Consider the following 20,588-nt stretch of genomic DNA (forward strand, 5'->3'; position numbering starts at 1 on the left):
TCTTGTTTCTCGTTTTTTATACAGATGAGGCTGTTTGTTTTCCTGTTTGAATGGTTTTACACTAGTCATTTGTTGGGGCCCTTTTGTTCAGTGTGAGACAATGTTCGATGCTGAAGACTGTACATTGACCTATAATGGTTTTTCTTTTACAAATTGTGCACTCATACCACATCTTCTTATAATTATTATCATTTTTCCAACCAATCGCTCAACGTAGGAACGGAAGTGAAGACACCCCTAATTGCATGAATGATGTTTCCTTAAACCAAAGTTTTGACAGAAATATAATGACTGAAAAGTTGTCTATTGTCTTCTTGCACATTTGCTGTACATGAACAACAAATCTCATAGTTGACCACTTTTATTAACAGTAAAATATATCACAATATTGAATATGTCACATGTAAATAACAATAAGATGCAGACAGCTAGTGTAAACCAATGGGACTGTGTATTACACTGAAGCAACAGAAAATGTTTTTGAGGTTAGTGGGAAACCAGTATGGTTCTGAGGGAAGATAAGGTGCTTTCTCCTTCCTTTCAGATTTCTATTGAATAATTGAACTCTTTAGGTGAAACAGGTAACAAAATTTGTTAATCTAAATAATACTAAAGTGTCAATTTTATCCTTTAGAACTAATCATCACTTTATTTCTTCTTTTGCATCGGTGACATATATCTCAAACATTTAATTTATATAATTGTTTTCATGATCAGCACATTTATCAATTTGAAAATAAAAAGCCTACTAAAGACCTTTGAAAAAATTTTTGTCTGATGTTGTATACCCATTCTCTGTATGGTTAGATAGGTAGGTAGGCATTTTATTCTTTTTAGACCAACAACATAAGTTTTTTTTTATAGACAAGAAAACAACTTTATGATTATAGCAGGAATTTTTGTTCTCCAAAAAGTTGGAAATAATTTGTGTTAAAAAATTTCTGATACTCTTTGTAGGTGGGGAGGTAGGCAACATTTAATAATTAATATTCTATGTTTGGCCCGATACTTATAATGAAATAATTGACTCACAAACAAATGGACGAAGGAACGAACGAACAACAGACAAACAAAAGGACGCACAGACCAAAATACATAATGACAATAAATGGGTCATAAAAATGCTTATGAAAATACTTTATATACACAAAGAATAACTTTATATGAATGACAAATTGTTTTCCCGATATAACTATTTAAAAATGCATTAAAAATTGTAAAATGATATTCAACATGTGAAAATAAATGGTCTTAGGGGATTAAAACACTTAAACCTCTTACATGAATGAAATGAATTAAAGCTGATAAAACTTTCAAATGAATGAATAATTCTTCCATGCAAATTAGCTCATCTTGCACCAAATCTATATATATATAATTAACCTATAATCTTTTAAACTTTAAAAATATACAAAATGCCTTTGAAGTAAACAATAAAATAAAATAATATTCTATTCTCATATCCATTTTTTTCTCTTTAACAACACATTTATAACTCAACAAATCAGAATTACACTGATTCAGAAAAGATTTGAACAATGAATAAGGATGAAAAATCCAATTTCAAATTAGTGTTTATTGTAACAAGTTATGTTTCTTGGATTTTGAATATAATCTTGCATCCAACATCAAATCTTTTCAACTTAAATTTAAATTTAAATTAAATAACATCAATAAACCTGAAAAATTTTGTATGACATAATAAATCCAATTTTGAATAATCATAACCATATTATCACAAGTTATGTCCCTTTGTTCATGATTATTATTTTCTTCCTATATCTAATACTACACATTTCTGCTATACAGGCAGGGTTTTAGAAGCTGTCTTTGATGCTACTGAATAAAATATTTTTGAGAAAAATTTCAATCCTGTCTGTCCACCAGGTATGTAGCTTACAATGTACCTGGAAAAAATCAGTAAACAAAATAAATGCAATGGCAGATATCCAAAACAAAGGGTTTAGATTTTGTACAAATGTAAACAAAAGGGAACTTACATGTTACGTCAATATACATACACAATTCACTTAAGTTTCATGAAAACTGCTCAAAGCACTTTTGAGTTATTGTATGAAAACTGGAAAATCCCCCTTTCCAATGAATAAAACCCTATAAACTAGTGTTGTTTTTGTCTTCTTAATTGCAAAGACAATATTTGAACTTCTCTGGCCTATTGCAGTAAAATAATGTGTTTTTATGCCCCACCTACGATAGTAGAGGGGCATTATGTTTTCTGGTCTGTGCTTCCGTTCGTGCGTCCGTTCAGATTTAAGTTTTTGGTCAAGGTGATTTTTTATGAAATTGAAGTCACATTAACTTGAAACTTAGCACACATGTTCCCTATGATATGATCTTTCTAATTTTAATTTCAAATTAAAGTTTTGACCCCAATTTCATGGTCCACTAAACATGGAAAGTTATAGTGTGAGTGGGGCATCCTTGTACTATGGACACATTCTTGTTTTTTATGTCTTCCTTATTGCTAAGTTAATTCCTAATTCTCCTAGCCTAATGCTTGTAAAAACTATGCGAGCGAGAGAAAAAAGACTCTTAAAATATTTTTAAACATTCTGTATTGACAAAAACATAAGGATACAAGTATAAAAATAACCAGGTGCTCCGCAGGGCGCAGCTTTATACGACCGCAGAGGTCGAACCCTGAACAGTTGGGGCAAGTATGGACAAAACATTCAAGCGTGATACAGCTCTGAATTTGGATTGTGATCAAATTTTTGACATTACATGGTTTTTTTTACACAAAACAAATGTCAAGATTTTACAAATCAATTAAAGATTTCTTCTTATTTAAATCTAAAATTAAATAGTTGACACAGCATAGGTTTCTGACACAGAATGAATGTGGTCTAATGAACTTAAAAGTTTTTTTTTGCCTTTGAGCAATTGACTATGCTGTTGAATATTAATCCTCTCAAAAAAATGTTTGAAGAAATTTTCTTTTTATTTATGAAATCTGAAATGAGAAAAATTTACCCCCCCCCCCCTTTTTCACATCCCCGTTTCCCTTTTTCCAAAACTGATATCAATTCAAATTTCTAATGGAGTTTGCAACAATAACTACTCTTTTAAATACATCATAAAATATTAAAATGTAAAATAAAGTGCTTGTTATCACTGAATGGTAAAGATTGGTTGGTAGTAAAAGTGAATATACATTGTTTATTGTATAAAACAATAAAAAAAAACTTCATCAGCAACATTTTATATTGGCAAATTTCCAATGAAGTTATTTACATAAAGTTATTGGCAAATAAAAATAGAAAATGACATCATAGTCATGTCTGGCAAATTTCCAACATACATTATCTAAAACATTTTAGATAAGATAAGGAAAAAAAGCTTCATCAGCAACATTTTATATTGGCAAATTTCCAATGAAGTTATTTACATAAAGTTATTGGCAAATAAAAATAGAAAATGACATCATAGTCATGTCTGGCAAATTTCCAACATATATTATCAACTACTATTCTATACAAAGAAAGATAACTCCAATTGAAAATTAATTGCTATTGCACAATATTGTGCAATTAGATATTTCTTGCTATTGTGCAATACTGTGCAATTGAAAATTTCTTGCTATTGCACAATACTTGATATGGAATCCTGATTTGGACCAACTTGAAAACTGGGCCCATAATCAAAAATCAAAGTACATATTTAGATAAAGCATATCAAATAAGCCCAAGAATTTAATTTTTGTTAAAATCAAACTTAGTTTAATTTGGACCCTTTGGACCTTAATGTAGACCAATTTGAAAACTGGACCAAAAATTAAGAATCTACATACACAGTTAGATTTGGCATATCAAAGAACCCATTTATTCAATATTTGAAGAAATCAAACAAAGTTTAATTTTGGACCCCCATTTGGACCAACTTGAAAACTAGGCCAATAATTAAAAATCTAAGTACATTTTTAAATTCAGCATATCAAAGAACCCCAAGGATTCAATTTTTGTTAAAATCAAACTAAGTTTAATTTTGGACCCTTTGGACCTTAATGTAGACCAATTTGAAAACGGGACCAAAAATTAAGAATCTACATACATAGTTAGATTCGGCATATCAAAGAACCCCAATTATTCAATTTTTGATGAAATCACACAAAGTTCAATTTTGGACCCTTTGGGCCCCTTATTCCTAAACTGTTAGGACCAAAACTCCCAAAATCAAACCCAACCTTCCTTTTATGGTCATAAACCTTGTGTTTAAATTTCATAGATTTCTATTTACTTATACTAAAGTTATGGTGCAAAAATAATGCTTAATAGGGCCCCTTTTTGGCCCCTAATTCATAAACTGTTGTGACCTCAACTCCAAAAATCAATCCTAACCTTCCTTTTGTGGTCATAAACCTTGTGCTAAAATTTCATTGATTTCTATTTACTTATACTAAAGTTATTGTGCGAAAACCAAGAATAATGCTTATTTGGGCCCTTTTTTGGCCCTTAATTCCTAAACTGTTGGAACCAAAACCCCCAAAATCAATCCCAACCTTCCTTTTGTGGTCATAAACCTTGTGTCAAAATTTCATAGATTTCTATTCACTTAAACTAAAGTTATAGTGCGAAAACCAAGAAAATGCTTATTTGGGCCCTTTTTGGCCCCTAATTCCTAAAATGTTGGGACCAAAACTCCCAAAATCAATACCAACCTTCCTTTTGTGGTCATAAATAAACCTTGTGTCAAAATTTCATAGATTTCCATTCACTTTTACTAAAGTTAGAGTGCGAAAACTAAAAGTATTCGGATGACGGACGACGACGCCGACGCCAACGTGATAGCAATATACGACGAAAAATTTTTCAAATTTTGCGGTCGTATAAAAATAAAGAATTTTGCATTGAAATAATATTTACTTACCAAACAAAGGCTAAAATCTGTATAACAGCAAATATTACTGTAAACACTGTACTTCTTAACTACAATTATCAAATTATAAACCAAGTTAACATAAGTGTAGAACACTGTAGAATTCATAATGCTATTTATATTTTTAACGATGGTTCATATCCAACATTCTCTTTCTCTTAAGGATGTTCGCTGCTCAGTTTCAAAATAAATAACTTTTCATAAAACTAGTATGTATTGATAAGGAATAAATTGCGGAATCAAAAAAGCCAAAAAAAATATAGGGGTCAATGTGCTTGTTTTCGAGATACATGTATTAGCCATTGAAATTTTGGCGGGAAAATGTTCTCTCTTGATTTTTCATAGCTTTATAATTGACCAATTAAAGTTCTCAAATACTATTAAAAAATAAATTAAATTTTATAAGACTTTTACAAATGACTTATAATTATACATGTAAAAGATTTATAAAAAGAAAAATGGGGGTTCATGGGGATTTTTTTTAGGGCATTCAAATGGATAAAAACAGAGGATTCCGAAAATCTGACAAATATTCCAAAACATGACAAGCAGACATCCTTAAAACCTCACAATCTGATTTAGATACTGATCAATTGCTTCTCTAATTTTTGTACTATTTTCACATTTCCTAATTGGTGTGAGATAAATATTTTCATCACTAGTAAAAAATCTATTCGCAGCAAATGATTGGTCAAAATCTAATCATGACGTTAGATTTTCTTCCTTTTTTCCAAATTTCTTATTGTGACGTCCTGAAAAAGGCAACCTTGCCTGATGACGACACATAAAAAAAAAAAAATTTGAAACAATTCTACTGCTTACTTGTGTATTGTGATATTTGTCCACTCTCAACGGTTAAACTTAAATCATTTAAAAAACTTGGCAAGCCTCTCACTTTAAATATTAAAATTAACTGTCTCAAGTGGAGAAATATTGTAAAACACTTGTTGCAGTGATGGAATCTATATTTTTCATACCTGATGACAATAATAGTCAAACCAACTAAATTGTACAACAAAATTAGTATCCATATGATGTGTTTTATTGATTTCATAATATTATGCATTTTGTTTTAATTTGCACCTGGGCATTAATGAAAACAAGAACATGTTCATAGTAAACAGAAATCCAAACCACACTATCATTATTTATGTTCATTGGACCGTGAAATTGAGGTCAAATCTCTAATTTGGCATTAAAATTAGAAAGATCATATCATGTGGAACATATGTATCAAGATTCAAGCTGATTGGACTTTAACGATATCAAAAACTGTATGCCTTGACCAAATCCTTTAACCGGAAATGTGATAGACGGACAAACAGACAAACGAACAAACAAACGGATGGACAAACAGATACACAGACCAAAAAACATAGTGCCCCTATGTGGGCCATAAATTCCTCTCCCAAGAGAAAGTGACATGAGACTTTTAGCTTTCTCCCTTCGGGAAACAATATATCCATCCATCATTCCCTTTTTAAAGGTATTTGTAAAACCTGTTATTTTTATTTTTTTTTCATTTCCGTGAAACTCATAACTTCATTGGTGACTTGCTCACATTCAATTTCTTTCATATTCTATCAAACATTATATAGATTTTGGTGAACTTTTGAATATCTGACATACACTATAATGAAAATCAAAAAAGAATGAAAACTGATTCCTAGACTATTAGACTTAGGAAGAGCTTTATATATTTTTCTAAAACTTGAATCACACACTTTATTAGAAACACTATTTATCAATTTTGATCATTGAGAAGCTTAATATTTCCTTTACATTAAAATGTGATTATCAATTTCTGCAGATTTTTACAGAGTTATCTCCCTGTAGTATTTTGTACCACCTTAACCTGCAACAAATTCTTTAATCTACACTTACCCAAAGTGAAAAATATAATGTTGCTAACATGGATCCAAAATATGCTGTTGTAAATGGTAGTCTCTCAACAGAGAATAAATGTTTAAAGTGATTCATTGGTCCCCATAACAATGAGAAACTGAAAAATAGCATACATAATATAGATATGTTTACAAAATGTACATTAACATATATTAATATAATTAATAAACCAACATATCAAATAAACTATATTTTTATTTTTTTTTGTACATCAACAATAGTCTACCATATTTTATATATAATATACATGCATGATGTGTATATGTAGAAAATGACATTGGACTGTGACTTTTTTTAATTGTGTCTTACTGTGCGTTTTGTTGTGTGTTTGTTTTTTCTACATTGGGTAGAGGAATAGGGGAGGGTGGAGATCTCAAAAAACATGTCAAACCCTGCCAAATTGTTATGCCTGTCCCAAGTCAGGAGCCTCTGGTCTTTGTTAGTTTTGTATGATATTAAATTTTAGTTTCTTGTGTATATTTTGAAATTTAGTATATATGACATCCATTATCACTGAACTAGTATACATTTTTGTTAAGGGGCCAGCTGAAGTAAGCCTCTGGGTGAGGGAGTTTCTCGCTGTATTGAAGACCCATTGGTGGCCTGTAGATGTTATTTGTTCTTTGGTCTGGTTGTTGTCTCTTTGACACATTCCCCATTCTCAATTCTAATTTTTATACAATGCATATAAAAAAAGGCTTAAGTATTAAAATGTAAGGTTCTTATAAATGTCAGAAATATCTATAATACTAAAATTACGAGGTCCAATTTGTCAGCCGTCATCACGTAAAAACGACGAATCAAAGAATTCAACTTTATATACAAGTAATATAGTACAAAGGTGTAGATTAAAAATTACACCACTCCAGGCCCTTTTGTTTTCCACGTAATTAATATCGCCAATAATTAGGAAGTTGCGGGTCGAGTCCGATACCGATTCCAAATTAGTATAATCACCTGTTACCTATTACCTTATCTGTACGTTCAGCATCTGACAGGCGCACCACCAAACGGTGTATTTAGGATTAATATGCTATATAAACGGGTCATAATCACAGGGTTGGCACTACTAAATTGTCAAATTGTTACCTATTGTAGTATTTTAATCCGTATGACTTTCTAAGATAACAATACGAATACTACAATTCTGGACTAAAAATAAGTTTCAATTTGTTCTTGTTAGCGGGCATGACGTAAAACAGCGAATCAAAGAATTCAACTTTATTTATAACTAATATAGGACAATGCTGTTGATTAAAAAATACTCCATTCCAGGACCTTTTGTTTTCCAAATATTTAATATTACCAATAATTGATAAGTTCCAGTTCGACGGGTTCAAACAGAAAGATTTGAAAGCAGAGAAAATTGTGTATCTTATAATCAGCATGACTTTATAAGATGACAGTACTAATACTAAGATAAGGCTTGCACATAGTTATATACTTTAATTCAGTCACGGACCCGCGATATCACGGGTGTGTTCTAGTATAATAGGAAAATCATTGCATAGTCATAATTTTCTGATTTATGGCAGATTTCTCCCATGAGTGTTGCTGAACACACTTTTGGAATTCTTAAATATAAGCTTAATATCTCAAAACGGTTGATCAGAGAAGCTTAGCACATATATACTTATTCATATAAATAGTCATGTGATCTGTATATATTCTGATTGTGTCCCAAACCCTATTGTGCAATTTTTACTGAGTTTTGATTCACATTGAAGATGATGCATGCACGCATGGCAGAATATGTTTACCCTGTCAACACAACCAGTCTAGCCCCTTTTGTATCTTTTAAATATATTTATGAAAATTGAAAATCAGTGTACTACTATTGCCTACATGTATATTTTAAAACTATCTTGTATAAGATTAAAAACACTTGTGACATGTATAACAAACGAATTAGGTCCACTTGCGCTTAAGATTCCTCATAGACATTTTTAGAAGTTTAGACATTTTTAGAAGTTTTAACACAAATTTTATGATATGATAATTTGATATGAAAACTTCTAATAAACTGCCTAGTGTGTATAGAACTGCAAACTTCTAAGTAAGGTATACACATAACTTCAAAGTACACATATACATGTAATATATACCTGGATATAATAAATAAACTGCCTAATGTGTATAGAACTGCAAACTTCCTGGCTTTCAGTATCAGTAAAGGAATGTACAAACTTGCCTGGAAAAAGATAAAAGTCATGCATGGCTGCTCTTGTAGGTTTATAATCATACATTTAAATTCAGATACTGTGTATTCATTTATTTTTGAAGATACAAATGTTCATGGATCAAAGAACAAGTGTATTTAGTATGTTAAGTGGATAATAGCTTAATGTAGTCTATAGCAAATGTGTACTTCATTAAGCATTTGTCAAATGTTTGTGGCCAACATGATATATATATCCTAGAAATCCATTAAAATTGGTACCCTAAAAAAATAATGAAAACACCAGATATTACACAACATAAGTTATCTGTCCTTGTTTCAGTGTAAAAAATAATCTGTTAATATAAATGCCTAGAAACAAGAAAGTTTTTTTTTCAAATTTGCAATTGATAACATCATCTATGAGGCCTTGTGGAGAACAATAGGTAGAACTACTGATTGTGTTGTGCTTTAAAATTCTTTCAGGAAAATATATAAAAGTTTAATAATTTCATCCTTTGATGTTTTAAACTTAAACAATCTAATTAAAAACCGATGTCCCACGCAACATATCAGAAAACGGGAGCGATGAGAGATCAGTTTTTAATTAGATTGAAACTTAAAGACAGGATTAAAATACATCGTACCTTAAACAATCTTGTTTGTTGTCTTTTTTATTCTGAGAAGCACTGATTTGTATGCAAGTTATGTATTTTAATATGCAACTGATATTGATTTGCATTAGACTTAATTATTGCAATACATACTAACACACCCTGTAGCCCATGCCAATCTTGAATACATACATCTACATTTTGTAAAAAGGTTTTGCTGCACTGCATAAAACTTACCAATGAAAAACAGAATGTTCCCATCAATAAACATAGTATAAATCCCAGGATTCTTTGTTTCTTTGTCTGAAATGAAAAAATAATCATACACTTGTTATAGAAAATATATTCTAATATCACTAGGCCAAAATAGTAATACATGTGTTTCTGCAAATGTGCTGAACAAAAATATGGTAGGCAGGTAAGTAATATCAATTTATTTACAAAATATGTTTAGCTGGTTACTACAAGAGAATCAGTCTGCCTTTAACAGTGCAGCTTTGCTTGTTCCAAAATGGCATAAAAAGTGTTAGGGAAGACACTTTATAAATGAGGGTAGGTACATGTATGTACGTAGGGTTAGTAGAAGCACATTAATGTTGTATTTTGCTTTTCATAAGTAATATAAGTAGCAGAAGAGAAGTCAACTGAAATAGTAACTATTGTTTTAGGCTGGGTGAAGGTTGGCGCCTATTAACATGATTAACATGATTAGAATATTAAAACCTGCTGTATTTGTTTGCACCTGTCCTAAGTCAGTAATTACCTGATGATCAGTTGATGTGGTTTATAAGTGTTTCTATAGTTTTATATGCCATTCATTTTAGATATGTTTGTTTTAGGATCTCATAACATGGGCTTTCATATTTTATTGTTAAAGTTAATATATGTGTATGAATATGTTGTAAAGCGCCTAGGGTAATTTTTTATATTATTTAATGCGCTGTTATAAATATCCTAGTCATGCTAGTGTTATTGGTTCTCGATAGTGTTAAAAAATTTTGCTCCGTAGGGCCAGTTCTTCATATAAATGTGGTCAAAGCTGATTTGGTTAATCTAGTAGATAGTTTTATTCATTTTCTATTATCCTCCTGATTTTCTCTTGCGTAAATAAAGAAAAATCAAAACATCTGTTGTTGTGCTCAATTTTGACATTGTGTGCAATACGTCATCAGTTCTCGATGGTTGTGAAAAGTATAGTATGGTAAGCATGTTTCATATTAATAGAAAATTTAAAATTACGCAAATTGAAGAAAAGTTTCAATTAACCATGTTAACTATCATTTGTCTCTAGAAAACAATTTTTTTTTATGAATTTTAGCCTTAGCGATCAATTTATGCATCTTAAACTGATATCCGAGGAATTATCACTCAAGGGCAAAACTATGCATTGAATATTAATTTTAGATAATTTTAAATTGAACCAATTCTTATATATATGTTATAAGATGTTGTCACAGCTATTATTAATATTTTACTATCACAGTAACAATATTTAAGTGCATTACTTTTCCCGTAATTGAATTGAATTAAATTTTATAGTTGACAAGATATGGCCCAAGCTGCATTAATATTCCATAGATTTTTTTCCATAGCAACGTCACAACACATCTTACAATTTTGTATTACATATGTGGACTTAATTAACCTTCTTTTCGAGCTAAGTTTTGTTAACATATGAAAACGTGCTATTTATGAACCGAGGAGATGAAGTAGGGTTGTTTTGGGAATAAGAAAAAGTAGGTTAAAATCAGAAAATATTATTTTTACTGTGGTAAAATGTCTGAAAACTTGAAATGTTGAAATTAATACACTAATGTACTTGCTTGAAGCGTGTTTTTATTCTGTCCTTGAAAAACTTACAAATAGAAAACATGTGCGATTTCGCTAACTACTTTTATTTTAACCACAGGCATTGATATCGAGAACTGATTACTATTGTGAACAGATGACTACACGATACTGTATAATAATAATAATTATAATTCTTGTTTCACGTTTTTTATTTTCTTGTAGATTAGACATGCAGCATGATAACCCATGAGACGAAGATACTAAACAGGCATTGCTCATTGTTGAAGGCTGTACTGTGCCTTATAGCTGTCAATTTGTGTCATTTGGTTGGACTCTCTTTTGAGAGTTGTCTCATTGGCAATCATACCACATCTACATGTTTTAAATCAATAAAGACTATAGGGAATTAGAGGTATCCAGTCCTTCAGTCCTCAGGTCAATCCGACCCAAAGTTGATCCGGCCCAAAGTCGATCCATCCCAAGTCTATCTGGCCCCATGTCGATCTGACCCCATTATAAAATAAGGAATAAACTATCATACTATAAAGACTTTTAATCAGTATAAATGGAATTTATAAAAAGTATTGATGATGGATGACAACAGGAAGGTGATGAAGTATGAATATATTGGAGTACCAGTAAGATGTCGATACGAAAATAATTGTGATGATCTGTGATTGTGTCTGTTTGTATAGCAGCTTCAGCATAATTAATATTAAGTTATTTTCCAATATGATAACTTTGAATGTCATGGCGATTATTTTAAATTTAAATCACACTTAGAAGAGATAAACTATATATTTACAGTCCAATGAAACCTATAAAATTTAAGTCATCATATTGACTTGTTTATTCAACTCATAGGTGTATAATTGGTTTGTTCATTCAACAATTGTCTAATGATTGTGGACTTATATTTAGGTAATGCCACTCATAGGCTTGGGGATCGTCTTGTATTTCTTATTACACAGGACTAAAGACTTGTTAAGATCCCAGTCAATTGAACAAAAATGCTAATTTAACTGCTGACTAATGTTGGTGTCTGTTGATCAACTTGAAATATGGTCCGGATCGTCATTTGGACGGATCGACGTGGGGCAGAATCGACATGAAAGCGGGATTAGAGTATGAAGATGTTTAAGCATAATGATGTCAGATCTATGTAAATTATCGTCGTGTCATATGTTTTCGTATGTCATATGTTTTCGTATCAACCACATTTCGTCGGTTTCGACTGCATACGCGTACATTGTGGCATGTTTTTCTGTTTCTATATTTAGAACAACAACACCACTACAACTTGATATATTTAAAACATATTCAACGTCGCTTTTTAAAGACGTTAGAACAAATTAAATAAAACTGACCTATTTAGCCATTTTTATTTAATGTAAAAAATACGCATCACTAGAATAGTTGTGGAAAAAAATTCTGAAGGGTTAAAATAAAGTCCAGATATGTTTTTTGCAAGTCAGACACCGGATCTTCAAGACATATGACTGTCATGTGTTTTTTTGGCCGTTTTAATTACAAACCATCGAGTTAAAATTAGCAGGGTTCTTATATAAAATGGTTGTTCAAAATCCAACTATTCAATATTTCATTGACAATTTTTTTTATACATCCTTGATACATGAAGATGAAAACAGTCTTAACTTTTTATATTTAATCATAAATTTTGAAAACTGCATTTTATTTTAGAAAAAATAATGTATTTTGTACAAACCAGGTGCCAATCTGAAAATTAATCAAAATCTAAAAATTTTATCACACGAAACACCAACCTTACACTATTTACTAGTAATTTTTAGTACTGAAAAGTATTTAATAACTTTTTTTATGATTCAAGCGATCACCAGAACCACGACTTTAGAAAAAATTTATTTCCGGATTTTGTAGTCATTTCCTGTCCGTGTACTGATCCAATTTTTATTTCATACGAAAACATATGACGCCGTTTTTTTGACATACAAAAATCGCAAAGTAATCGGAAACAGTAAAAAATCGTAGAAATCATTGACAAAAAAACTAGATACCTAAAATCAATCTACAGGACATGCTTTTTAAATCTGAGTAAACACCTAAATAAAAACTCAACAGTAAAAACCGTAAGCAGTGAAAATTGTTATTAGTACGAAAACACATTACACGATGATATATATGTGTAACTGGTTGTTGGACTATTGATTGTTAAAACATTGTAGTTTTTTGAAACACTCCCTGTGACATTCTCTTTTCAGAAAATTCATTAATTAAAATGACTAGTACAACTTACAAGACTTGGTAAATACGGATCTTTTTGTGCTTGAGAAAACCACCCATTTGCCACGTCATTAGTATCATTTGGTGAGATTTTTTCTGACTTATTAAACAAGTTTAGTCTTCCTAGACTAAATCCTGTGCTGTTTGAGTCATCTGATACTGAGATATTTGTATCTTTGTTACTTCTCGAGAGGTAATTTTGCAGATCCTTTCCTAAGCCTGTCATTTTTTTTCTAATTGATAAGTCCAGAGAGACTCTGGGTAGATAGCTTCGAAAGGAAAAAAGATTACACTAAAATATGTCTAGAAAAACCCCGGAACAGCGCCGGTTTGTGATATTCAGAGGGTCATATTAAAAAAATATATAGAATGATATAAACTTTTATATCCTCACATGCCTTATCAGCATTTTTTTATATAGACATTTAAATTTGACCTGTGACATATTTTTCTCATCTCTCAAAATAAGCAGATATTGTTTTTTTTTCTCAAAATCTATCATATAACTAATATCTATTTTTTTAAACTGTGTTTTGTTTTTGTTTTTGTTTTTGTTTTGTTTTGTTTTGTTTTGTTTTGTTTTGTTTTGTTTTGTTTTGTTTTGTTTTGTTTTGTTTTGTTTTGTTTTGTTTTGTTGTTTGTTTTTTTTTGGGGGGGGGGGGGGGGGGGGTGTTGTGTGACTATTATTCAGACGTTTTATATATATATATATATATATAAAAACAAAGTCACAGACTAAAATAATAGTGCCCGGATACTTGTCTCCATTTTGTTTGTTTTATTTTTCAGGGAACCATGAGACTACAATACAGATTGTGTAATAGTTGTATTAGTAAATATGGTGTAGTTGGGTAATCTTTTGTTTCTCATAATTTTTAATTGTTTCCGTAATGTTTTGTCTTTCTGTTGCCGTTTAAAGCTTATTATATGGAATGTCTTTTGTTCATTGTTGAAGACCACATGGAAATCTATATTTGTTTACATCCAATTTATTTAGTCACTTGGGTAGAAAGTTGTCTCATACCACATTTGCTTATCTCTATATTTGGTCATGCAAATTTAGACGACTAGATCTTGAATAGAATGTATAGGCACTTGATTTTTGATAAATGTAAGGAAAAGAAGATGAGTGGTTTCGTCGCTGATACATGAACCAGGAGACCGTCTGCTGATCTGCAGATTTACTCTGGATTGTTTTGTCGTTGTGTTGCTGTCTCATTGACTCAACCGAAAATATCCTTTTATTCATATCCTAACTTCGGAAACCTGTTGTTCAGTGGTTGTCGTTTGTTGTGGTTCATATGTGTTTCTCGTTTTTTTGTATAGATTAGACCGTTTGTTTTGCTGTTTGAATAGTTTCACACTTGTCATTTTGGGGCACTTTATACTAGTACATCACGAACCTTTATAGCTTGCTGTTCGATGTGAACCCAGGCTTCGTGTTGAAGGTCGTACTTTGACCTACGATTGTTAACTTTTATACATTGCAACTAAGATGGAGAATTTTACATATTTCTTATTTATATTATCTATTTGTTAAGACTATATTAACTTTAAGAAAAAATGTATGTGGAAATTTTCAGTACAGAATTTTGAAATTGACATTTGATGGAGGGAGGGTAGCTATATATGCTCTAATTTCTTATGCACCTGAAGAAAGCTCATTTGATTCAAGAATTTTTTTTAATAACAATGTTTAAATAAGGCAGTGGCTATTTTGTTGGCACAAGTTACGCGGAAGCCTATTAGGCCAGTTAAAATCGATTGTGTTTACAGATATGCAATTCAAACCTGATGTTCAGTGGTTGTCGTTTGTTAATGTGCATGTTAATATTAAGTGTTTCTCGTTTCTCGATTTTCATATAAATTAGACCTTGGGTTTACCTGTTTGAATGTTTTTTTACACTAGGTAATTTTTTGGGACCCTTTGTAGCTTGTTGTTCGGTGTGAGCCAATGTTCCGTGTAAGAAAGCCGTATTTTGACCAATAAAGGTTTACTTTTACAAATTGTGACTTGGATGGAGACGGATGTCTCATTGGCACTCATGCACATCTTCTTATATCTATATAGTTTTGAAAACGGGGAATATTTTGGATCTCATGTGGCAGACACCCATCTAATTCTCTCCCAGAATGTGGGGATACGACTCTTGGTATTCATTGTACACGAACTTATCTAATCTCCTCTGTACTTCCAATCTAATTAAAATATTGATCTCTGATTACGTTATACTACAAATGAGTGTAACGTAATCAGAGATCAATATTTTAATTATACTTTGTGGTTGTCGTTTGTTTGCTGTGTTACTTTGTTTATTATTTTGTACATAATTTAGGTTGTTAGTTTTCTCGTTTGAATTTGTTTTACATTAGTTTTCATTTCGGGGTCTTTAATATCCAACTACGCTGTATTGGATACGCTCATTGTTGAAGGCTGTACGATAACCTATAGTTATTAATTTCTGAGTCATTTTGGTCTCTTTCGGAGAGTTGTCTCGTTTTCAATCATGCAATATCTCCTTTTTTATAAATAATATACGGAAACTAAAACTTAAAATAAACAAAACCTCCATAGGCATAATAAAATAAAACACAGTGGCGGATCCAGAACTTTTCCTAAGTGGGGGGGGGGGGGGGGGGGGGGCTAAGGGGGCCCGCTCCAGTCTAGCTTCAATGATTCCCTATATAATCAACCAGCCCCCCCCCCTTGGATCCGCCTATGAAACAAAAACAAAAAACGAAGTTGATCAAACAAAGAAAATAGGTTTCTATTATACAGTAAATCATACAGCTATTAAAGTAGTGTACTTAAACATCTCATGAATACAATAAAAAGAAAGCTTGTGACAGAGAAAATTTATGCCGTTGACAAAACTCAAAATGGACTTATTTCATCTCAGACAAGCAATACCGACTAGTACCTTCAATATAACATAAGTTTGTACATCAGTTCCGTCTCCTAAAATACTCTTCAATTTTTCTTCTTCTCTTTTTTAGATAGATAAAGGCAGATGTGGTGTGAGTGCCAATGAGACAACTCTCCATCCAAATAACAATTTAAAAAAGTAAACCATTATAGGTTAAAGTACGGCCTTCAACACGGAGCCTTGGCTCACACCGAACAACAAGCTATAAAGGGCCCCAAAATTACTAGTATAAAACCATTCAAACGGGAAAACCAACGGTCTAATCTATATAAACAAAACGAGAAACGAGAAACACGTATATATTACATAAACAAACGACAACTACTGTACATCAGATTCCTGACTTAGGACAGGTGCAAACATTTGCAGCGGGATTAAACGTTTTAATGGATCCAAACCTTCTCCCTTTTTCTGAAACAATAGCATAACATCACAACATAGAAAAACATACGATAAAATATCAATTGGCAGACTTAACTCAATCAAAAAACGTATGATTACACAATGAACGAATAAATTTGATCTGCGATATCTGAATACAAATGCACAGTTAAATAAATATTAGAGACAAACATTCATGACCAATATATGGAATACTTAATCAAACATGGTAGTCTGTTCTGTAGCACAGACGTGCATGCTTTCACATATAAGGCACAATTCATTATGTAATTTATGCTTTCATGGGTGAAAAGATCTGATTGATGTATATAGTATGCATACAAAATCACGAGAAAAGAGAATGCAGAGACATATGTCTCTGGAAAATGATATAGATAGATACATAAAAAAAACTAATAGAAGTTCAAAAGGCATAAAGCACACAGGCACTTGTATCAGACTTTAAAGGGACATAACTGATGAAAGGTAATCAAAGTGCTTATAAGCATCGAAGGGTTAAATGCATAACGATTGTTTTTTTTTAGTGAACATTGCATTGTATAAAGTATTGGTTGTAGTTGATTTAATTACAATTATGGACAAAGGAAGATAACTCCAATTTTAAAAAATACGTTCAACAGATATTAAATTCCTGCAAATTTTTCATTTATAAAGGGGCATAACTCTGACACCGTTAAAGCGAGGTAACCAAAACAACATTTGGTTGAGTAAGAGAACGAAAACTACAAATTCTGCATTTTTTTTTCAATTTAACGTCAAAGCATGAAAATACATTGCACCTTCCGAGTTGTTTCGGACGGGCCCGGAACTTTAAATGTTCTTTTAGTAATATCAATTTATAATAATATAGCCGAAACCCAACTGTCAAAGATACTTTTAGGTAAATAATTTTGCATAGATAACCAAGAAACACTTGTTTGAACGAAACATTAATCAAAAGAAAAATAATGCCTCAAATTACTATTATCTCACATAGTAAACATATTTGTAGCATTATTTAAAAAAAAAAAAAAAATGTAAAAATAATAAACTGGATTTTGGGTGAATAGTTACACCATTATTGACTGGTTTATTTACATTTCATTCCTAATATTTTTGCCTTCACCAATGTTATCGTAACAGATAGTCAGCTGAGAAACTCAAACATGAAAGGGAAATTACGATGTCAATAACAGTCAATCGTTCTAGCTTTAAAGACAGAATTGTTGAAAATGTAGCGAAGGCTATAAAAGCGGTTAGAGAAATACACTTTAAATAGATATATCATATTTGTATCATTTGCTCCAAGAAGGCCAAAATTATAGACAACTTTCATATTTCTGTATTTCCCCATGCATATATGACCCTAAAACATTTATGTTATCTTGCCATTTTGACCTTGCAGGGTTCTCGTTCAGCTGTACATGTTTCCTAGGCACAACATTTTCAGTCTGGATGTGCTATTTTGTATAAATCCACGTGACAGCATGCATATGATATGCCTGAGTCCTGTCATCATCCAAATTACATGTAGCTCTCATTTACATCACAAAAAAGGAACTCTGCTGTGTGTGTGTGTGTGTGGGGGGGGGGGGGGGTGGGGGGGGGATACCTGTAAAGTGTGAACTGAAATAGAAACAGACTTTTGTTTCATTCTGTTTCTATTTCATTTCCCACTTTACAGGTATTCGATTCTTGGTAACGATAAATCCCAAGAGTAAAAAAAAAAAAAAAAAATATGGCTTTTGCTAGTGGTATGAAACCAGGGGAAGCACTAATGACAGGATGATTGCCCGGATAGTGACAGGACGGTTGACCGGACGACATATAAATAGTCATAACTTTTTTGTTATCCGATAGATTTGTTTAATATTTGTAAACCTGAAAGATATTAAACTATATTTTATGAAAATAAAATAAAAAGAGAAAAAATTATTATTTTTTAGCAAAAAAAGTTGACCGGACGGTATTCACACTCGCCAATATACGCTATATAGATATTCAACTGGTCGACGACAAATGTTAATATCTCTTTTGTTTTACAATATTTGTCCATGAAATTCAGGAATCTGTGAGATTTATAAATATATTATACGAAAATATAAACATGATTGCCAAAAAATGGGTTTTTCTCAAAAAAAAGTTGACCGGACGGTATTCACCCTCGGCGATATACGCTATATATATATTGAAATGGTCGACGACAAGTGTTAATATCTCTTTTGTTTTACAATATTTGTCGATGAAATTCAGGAACCTGTGAGATTGAATAATATATTACACGAAAATATAAACTTTAAAGTAAAAAAGAAAAAAAATCTGCAAAAAAAGTTGACCGGACGGTATTCACCCTCACCGATATACGTTATATATATATTCAACTGGTCGACCAAAAGTGTTGATATCTATTTTGTTTTACAATATTTTATCATGTAATTCAGGAATCTGTGAGAATAATAAATATTGGATACGACAATATAAACTTTATAGTAAATAAAAATGTTTTTCTTAAAAAAAAGTTGACCGGACGGAACAATCATTCGCCGTTATATGCCTTAAATATAATAAGTGTTTACATCTCTTTTATTTTATCAAATTTATGAAATCTGAGAGATCAAGTAGTACTCAATATGAAAATATAAACTTTACATCAAATATGTTAAATGTTGTTCTTCAAAAAAAAAGTTGATCTGACGGAATTAACATTCGCCAATATTATTATTTAGATATATTGAACTGATCAACACAAGTTTTAATATCTCTTCATTTTTTTAATATATCTGTCCATGAAATGAATAAATTTGTGAGATTAATAAATATTTTATAAGAAAAATAAACTTTAAAGTATAAAAACAATGAGCCCAAAATGTTTATGTGAGCGAGTTCACCAATGTATATTAGAAGTAATGATATTTAATCAAATTAATCTAATTTTGACACTTGTTGTAATCACCAATCAAGCCAAATAACATGTCATTAAAGTTTTCACACCTGAGACATCAAATACATTTAATTGAATTACCTTATAATCAGTTGATAATTAGTATCCAATTAAAGAAGAAATTTTATGAAGTTCAGGATTTCAGATTAACATTTAACTCACCTAATAATAACTATTCAATTGTTAGTCATTTATGCTCTGACTTTCAACCAGTTCAGATCACACAAATAATATTTCTACTATATTTTGCTTTTAGCATGTCTTTTTAAAGACAATTTTCAATATATATTCATTATTGAACTATTGATATAGATAGATTGATAATAGGGTTACTATATATATTGCTTTATTCAAAAGCATGTCTTTTTAAAGACAGTTGTCAAACATATATTTATAAATACAAAAGTAAATAGATTGATATTAGTGCTACTATATATTGCTTTATTTAAAGGCATGTCTTTTTAAAGACAGTTGTATAGCCAACATATTAGAACAACTTATCAGTAGACAAAATATCAAAATGGACAGTGGGTCTATTGTCTATATGCATACAGATGTATTACATCAATCAGAAATAGTAGATATTTTAACTAAACCTGAAACATCTCGTACATCGAATGTTCCCCCTTATAAGCCAAAGGCAAACGAAGTTTACTTGTTTCAAACTGGTGCAGATGATTGGAAATGTGACCAATATCTGTGGATAAATAATG

The 20,588-nt window shown here is 31.1% G+C and overlaps 2 protein-coding genes across 2 annotated transcripts in view; one reads left to right on the top strand and one right to left on the bottom strand.

Moving 5' to 3' along the window:
* Window positions 1-348: 348 nt before the first annotated feature.
* Window positions 349-13,899, bottom strand: LOC139502101 (uncharacterized). Its single transcript, XM_071291464.1, has 6 exons — window positions 13,640-13,899; window positions 9,811-9,876; window positions 8,907-8,992; window positions 6,781-6,898; window positions 4,888-4,946; window positions 349-1,907 (listed from the first exon to the last, which is right to left on the bottom strand). Exons 1-6 carry the CDS (start codon window positions 13,850-13,852, stop codon window positions 1,802-1,804), a joined length of 648 nt encoding a protein of 215 aa, XP_071147565.1. The 5' UTR covers window positions 13,853-13,899; the 3' UTR covers window positions 349-1,801.
* Window positions 13,900-18,050: 4,151 nt separating this feature from the next.
* The window catches only part of LOC139501298 (pleckstrin homology domain-containing family M member 2-like), a 32,257-nt gene continuing 29,719 nt past the window's right edge, over window positions 18,051-20,588 (top strand). The window contains exon 1 of the mRNA XM_071290331.1: window positions 18,051-18,189. Coding sequence (XP_071146432.1) covers window positions 18,118-18,189 — 72 coding nt within the window. The 5' untranslated portion in view covers window positions 18,051-18,117. The remainder of the gene's footprint in view (window positions 18,190-20,588) is intronic.

This window comes from Mytilus edulis, chromosome 13, assembly GCF_963676685.1.
Source record: "Mytilus edulis chromosome 13, xbMytEdul2.2, whole genome shotgun sequence".
Classification (NCBI taxonomy): Eukaryota; Metazoa; Mollusca; class Bivalvia; order Mytilida; family Mytilidae; genus Mytilus; species Mytilus edulis.

Coding starts and splice junctions, on each gene's coding strand:
- LOC139502101 (XM_071291464.1), bottom strand. CDS start 13,852: ATGACAGGCTTAGGAAAGGATCTGCAAAATTACCTCTCGAGAAGTAAC. Junction 9,877..13,639: donor ATCCGTATTTACCAAGTCTT/GTAAGTTGTACT, acceptor TTTTCATTTCAG/ACAAAGAAACAAAGAATCCT. Junction 1,908..4,887: donor CAGATTTTAGCCTTTGTTTG/GTAAGTAAATAT, acceptor GATTTTTTCCAG/GTACATTGTAAGCTACATAC.